General features: G+C 40.7%; 1 protein-coding gene across 1 annotated transcript; it reads right to left on the reverse strand.

Annotated features, from left to right (window-relative positions):
• Nucleotides 1-335: 335 nt before the first annotated feature.
• LOC130725193 (uncharacterized) lies at nt 336-5,832 on the reverse strand. The gene is made up of 3 exons (XM_057576442.1): nt 5,335-5,832; nt 1,395-1,622; nt 336-1,277 (listed from the first exon to the last, which is right to left on the reverse strand). The coding sequence occupies exons 1-3, from the start codon at nt 5,830-5,832 to the stop codon at nt 336-338; spliced, it is 1,668 nt and encodes a 555-aa protein (XP_057432425.1).
• Nucleotides 5,833-6,752: the final 920 nt, after the last annotated feature.

Consider the following 6,752-nt stretch of genomic DNA (forward strand, 5'->3'; position numbering starts at 1 on the left):
TATAGAAACCATAGACATAGCAGCACACATTCTCTAAAAACCACGCCAAACCAGAAAAACCAACCAGTAGAATCTTGAACAAACTTGAACCGCACAGCTTGAAGAAAACAAGTCTTGGAATAAGTCTTCTAATTATTACAGACCAAGAGCAAAAAGAGAAACAAACACAGTCTTCAACTTCAACAACAATCAAAGTCTTCAAAGCTTTAAACTACTCCCCCTTTTTAGCATAAATTTGGCAAAGGTTGCAAATGAAACATAGCCAACACAAAACAAACTAGCAAGAGTACTAGGAATACAAATTAAACTTCAGATGAAGACTCCTCTTCTGCAGCTTATTCAGATCTTTCCTCCTCTGCAGCAACACCTCTAGGCTCACCCTCGTGACATGCCTCCTCTTTGAGCTTGAAAACCAAAGCATCCACCTTCTGCTTCCTCTCAGTAGTAATCTTGATAGACTCCTGCAGCTCCTTTGAGAGATCCTTCAACTCAGCAATAACACTTTTAGTTCCAGAAGCAGACATAGAGACAGGAATTGATGTCCTGCGAGATGGCATATCAATGTCCAGGACATGAGGATCCAGGAACAACCGATGATCCAAGGTGATGGGGGCACCCTTGAAGACAGCTACATCATCCATTGTGAGTATAACAGGATGCTGCTTCAGGATGATTGCAGTAAGAAGAGAAGGGAAAGAAATGGGCAGCTTCACAACACAAGTCTCTGCATGTTTCAAGGTTTGAGCAAACACCAAGGAGCCAAAATCAAAGGGAATCTCAGTCCCAATCCTGTAGATTAGTTTGGCCAGAATAGCAGAGATAGCAGAGGTATGATGAGAGGGAATCCAATTCACCACTCCAATCCTATTGAGGATAGCATACTTCACACTCAGGAACCCAATAGACAAAAGCTTCTTAGTAGGCCATTTTTCCACTTGCCCAGCAGTAAGTTCCTTGGCAACCAAGTCCAAGGACAGTTCTTCTTCTACAAACTCCACAGCACTTCTCCCAAGTGCTTGGTTGATCACAGCAGGAGAGAAGGTTACACACCTTCCTCGTACATAAACCTTCCTGAACTCAGCACATCCAGGAATGCCAACATCATCTGTTAAATTCACTAAGAACTCCTTCACTAGCTTCTCATAACATTTTCCAATACCCAGAACTGTCTTCCTCAGACCTTCCCTGTCAAGTAGAGCAGCAATCTCCTTACATTCAAGCACATCTATGCCAATCTCCCTTTCCTTTGCAATCCGGCGACGACAAACGTACTTCCACTTGAGTACATTCTCAGCAGCATGAAAAGAAACATTATCAATAGGAAAAGAAGGAACATCAGAAGGAATACGCTTACCAGTGAATTTCTTCTTCTCAGAAGTCCGAATGTCCTGGACATCGGCTTCAGCATCAGACTCAGATTCCAGATCAACCCTTGGAATCTTTTTCTTCTTCTCAACAGTCTTCTTCACCTTCTTGTGAGAGGACTCCAAGACCTTTTGGTTACCAGTGCTTTTCTTATTCACATGCCTTGAAGAATGAGTGGCAGTAGTGGATTTGGCCTTCTTCTGAGAAACAGAGGGGGTTTCATCAACAGGAACCCTTCTTCTCATCTTTGTAACACCCTGATTTCGGTGGCGTCACTTTAGTAACCAAAAATAAACTTAATGCGGAAAAACGTGAATATTTTTTTTTTTGATAATAACTAAGACAAGACTGAATTAAATAAAACCCAACAATAACATTAATCAGAACTAATATACAATATATAAACAGCCCCGCTGTAGTAGTAACCTCGTCACGAGTAAACCTCCAGTGACGGAAAGAAAAGTGTAACGCCTGAAGGCAAAAGGTACAATCCACAAGAAAGGTCAAGTGTCCGCAAACACCATCCCTCAAAACTGAGAATAAGCTGGCCCATCGGCCTGAAGCAAGACCTCCTAAGTCCAACCAACTCTCTGTGATTCCCGTAAAGAAACCACACAAAAAGCTATAGGTGGGAAACTACCCTGTCCCCAAAGAAAACAAATGATGTTCAGAGCTAAGACTCTACTCCTACACTAATCCCATCTCGAGGAGCTCACACCAGCACTAAAACCTACATGCTAGCATGATCGTCGCCCGAATCTGAATTCAGAACGACCTAGTCTAAGTACACCATCCGTCCTCCTCTCGCTACCGCGATGCGCTCCTGTTCCAGCATCTCAACTCTAGTTCCCCCCGAAGGGTGAACCATCATGATCTAGACCGTCGTGGACATCTGACAAAGGGCGTTTGTCCGCCAAAGCACACACAGAAGACGCGAGGGTCAACTCCAAAGAATTATGTAAATAATAACATCGATAGATACAGATAATAGAATAGCCACTTAGGCTTATAGCTAGGGATATTACTCCTAGGGTTGCATGTTCCATAATAACATAAACGCAATAATAGCAGATAGCATGTTCCAAATAGGTTTAACAATTACCAATCACACTCAACAACTAAATTAGTATGCATGTTGCATGATATGTATGCAGGTTAACCCAGTCAACCACATGCATTCCGGAAAGGGATGGACATCAAACGGATCAGCCCTAACACCAGCCACGGTGGAACCATTTCGGCCCGCGTGCCTCTTACACCACACAAAGGTAGCCAGATCAGCAGTAAACCCGTAGGTCTGCCATTTCGGTCTGCTACAAGAGACGTCTATAAACGCTCTTTCACGGCATTCCGGGTCTTATGACCATTTTGGAAACCGACGAGGTCCAGAGTACGTCCTGTGTTAATACCTCATTAATGTTGCATGAATGCAAGATGATTAGTCAATCAACGTCTCCGATCTCACTCGACACGTCGCCACGTGTTCTAGCTAAATTAATGTCTCTAAAAGCTTACCCTAAGGTAAAGTCGATTCTGCGACAAAAGACACACTTCACAACAACACATAGCTGCTCCAACAGCACAACAACAAATGCTGCTCCAATAGCACAACAACAAACGCTGCTCCAACAGCACAACAAACAAACGCTGCTCCAACAGCACAACAACAAGCGCTGCTCCAACAGCACGACAACAAACACTGCTCCAACAGCACAACAAACAAACGCTGCTCCAACAGCACAACAACAAACGCTACACTTGGATCCGACGACACTCCTCGTTTTTCCAAAACTATGATTTGACTTCCAATGCCTTCCTTCGAGGTTGTTATCATTACTTAAAGATTTTGAGGTTATTTAAGGTCTTATGAATTTTTCTTTATAAAATAGATTCCATTTTGTCTTATCGCAAGTCTTATACATTTTCAGGATCTCCCAATCCCAAGTCGCTTCCAGAGGATGTCTCGATCCACTAAACAAAATTAAGGCCCGAACCTCGTTCGTCCTATCAAACTTTCTCAAAACTCTCAAAATAAAATCGGCATGACCTGCCCGCTATTCTCACCATTCAGAATCTCAGATTCCAGTACAGAGCATATTTAAATCATCACAATCAACAACATGTCATATATCAATAAATCGCATCATAAACACTTAGCACTTAGCATATAAAGCATGCACCACACATCCTAGATTACCCACATAGCACATAGCATGTAAGACAATCTCAAAAACATTCAGTAGATGAATCATCTACATTGTCAGCCGAAGCCTCAGAAAACATTTTCCAATCACACACAATTCCAGTGCATAAACAGTAAACAATGTCGAAACATCGACCCTAAGCATTAACTAGAGATTCAGTGAGAAGCCCTCACCTGTAGATTCTCCAGGACGATCTCCTAACACTTGTTCACAATCAAAGGCTTGCTCCTCTAGGAATTCCTCAAAATCACCTTTAGAGCAAAACCACAGAAATACTATCAGAATCTATCGAAAACTAAGCTATCGATACTTACTAAGGTTCTTCGAAGTAATCTATACTCTAAGGTACGATAAACTAGCGCGAAAGACAAGTTTTCGGAAAAGGAAATTTTCCTCCTCCCCCCTAATAGGGCTCGGCCACTTTGTGCAATTATGGGGCTAGATTTTTCTTCGATCAAACTTGGTTCCTATGCTTTCATAAGCCGTAACTAAGGGTATTCTGAACTCGGAAAAATTATCGGATCAAAAACTGTCGCAGGGGTATTTTGGTCATGATTTTTAACTTAGAAATTTCAAAACTGAAATCCCAAAAACCAAATTTTGCAGGGACGTTACTAACGACGTTTATGATAACTAATCCTACTAACACTAAGCTAAGGCGATAGTTTTTAGCCTAAAGGTTGAAGCTTTACCTCAAAAACTCCAAAAATGGGTATTTAAGGCTAAAATTGATTCCGGCGGAATTCCGGCGACATAACGGAAAATCTAATCCGGCAGAAGTGATCTTGGGCGCATAAGGAAGAGGTTTAGAATCAGAAATGAAAGATTCAGGATAGTTTTGCAAAAACCCATAAACTATCCGCTCATAAAACTCTACAGAAAAGCTATGGAAAAAGCGATCAGAGGTAAGGATTAGCGACTATACCTCGAAGCCTTGAAGTAGCAACTAACGGATCAACGATCAAGCAAGCGATGAACAAAATTCTTCTTCCTTCTTCCTTGTTCTTGGCCGCGGGTTTGAGGAGAGAAAATGGAGGAAAATTTGAGTTTTTCTTCCTTTCTTTGCTATATATAAAGGTTGGAAATTCGCGGGAAAATGAAAGTTTCGCGAATCTGATTTTTCCGGCGTCATTCTCCGTGAATTAATAGATATGTTTTGGCAAAAGAATTCCAAAACTATAAAGAGGTCTCCTTGTATTTTTGGCAACTAAAGCATAGTCGGTATAAAACTATTTTACCCGATAAGTTGCTTTTTGCATCGAATGTCGGAATAGAAAACTTCCCTCTGAAGAAAGATTGAAATCATCAAGAGAAATGGGTGTACGCGTGTAGAATATTCATTTGAAGCTCTGAATAGAAAAATTCTTCATCGTCGAGAAATTCTAGGGTTTTGAAATACCAGGGATTCGGTTTCGGCAAACTTCCGATGATTGGAATCGGACGTTCGTAGATCCTAGAGTTTCGCCTCGAAACGATTGTGATAAGTTCTAACATTTCTCTGAAGATTTTTGGAATTAACTTCCGTCGTGCCTAAAAGTGAAAATTAGCTATATACTAGGGTTTCTGACCTAGGTTTAAGCGTAAAACGATCGTGCTATAACTTTTATCGACTTCAATACGAACCTCAGACTTTTCCTGAACTTTCTCCTTCATACATTTATTTCATTTACTAAACTCTTGTTCAGGTTTCCCTTCGCCATGCATCAAACCTACTGGTGAATAAGAGTTTATTCACTTGGTATAAACTGAAAAACTTGGGCCTTACAATCTTCATCCTAGCAGCGACACTTGCCAGAGGTACATCAGCATCTGAAATTTCATGGACAGAAGGAGGGGATTTTCTAGACTCCTCTGAAGAGACCTCCTTGTTGTCTTCATTCTCTAGTTTAAAGAACTTGGACGAAGAAGATGCATCCTGAGATGGTGAATTCTCCTTATCAGACTCACTAGGAACATGAACTTCAGTTTGTGGGACAGATGCTTCAACATCGGCCTCATCATTAGCAAAAGAATCTTCATTGGAAACGTCCTCAAACATAGGTGCTTTAGGAATGTTCATGGTTTTGGCACTTGACTTGTACCGCTTTCTGGCAGGGTTTCTTGAATCCTTCGTAGCAGACGCCTTCTTGGATTGAGTGGAAGATTGCACATTCAAACCCATTACCTTGACTCCATAAGGATTCTTCTCAATCTTACCCTTTATATAATCTTGCTTTCCAGAGACTTGAGACATGATGAAATAGTGCAGAGTATGCAAATTCATAGACGTGAAGAAAAATTGAGAGCAAAGAAAGATAAGGGTTACTGAACCAGAAAACTTAATCAGTTGTGAGATAGAAAAGTGGTCGTTGGTGATAATTATATAGCGATTGATTTGAGGAGAAGCAATCATGATGATGATGTCATAACAACAGTTATTGGTAGTTACGAGAAAACTAGCCGTTAGAGCAAGGAGATGCGGTAATTGCTATGCTTCTTCAAAGAGGTAAATCCCAAGATTTCCTCTTAACTTCTCAAAAGTGATAGCATCAAGTGGTTTGGTGAAGATATCCACCAATTGTTTTTCAGTAGGAACATGCTCTAAAGTAATAATTTTGTCTTCAACCAAGTCTCTAATGAAGTGGTGTCTGATATCAATGTGCTTGGTCCTGCTATGTTGAATAGGATTTTTGGAAATATTAATAGCATTAAGATTGTCACAATACAATGTCATGACATCTTGCTTGAATTCATACTCCTTTAGCATTTGTTTCATCCATATGAGTTGAGTGCAGCTACTCCTAGCAGCAATATATTCAGCTTCAGCAGTTGACAAAGAAACACAATTTTGCTTCTTGCTAAACCAAGAAATCAAGTTATTCCCTAAGTAGAAACAACCTCCAGATGTGCTTTTCCTATCATCAGCACTTCCAGCCCAATCTGCGTCACAATAACCAACAAGAGTAGAATTCTTATCATGTGTATGGAGAATACCATAATCACATGTACCATTAACGTATTTGATTATTCTCTTCACTTGCAAGAGATGACTAGTCTTTGGAGCAGCTTGATATCTAGCACAAGCACCTACAACAAAGGTGATGTCTGGCCTGCTAGCAGTAAGATACAAAAGACTACCAATCATACTTCTATATAAGCTTTGATCAACATCATCTCCTTGTTCATCCTTAGATAACTTGATAT

Source organism: Lotus japonicus, chromosome 6, assembly GCF_012489685.1.
Source record: "Lotus japonicus ecotype B-129 chromosome 6, LjGifu_v1.2".
NCBI lineage: Eukaryota > Viridiplantae > Streptophyta > Magnoliopsida > Fabales > Fabaceae > Lotus > Lotus japonicus.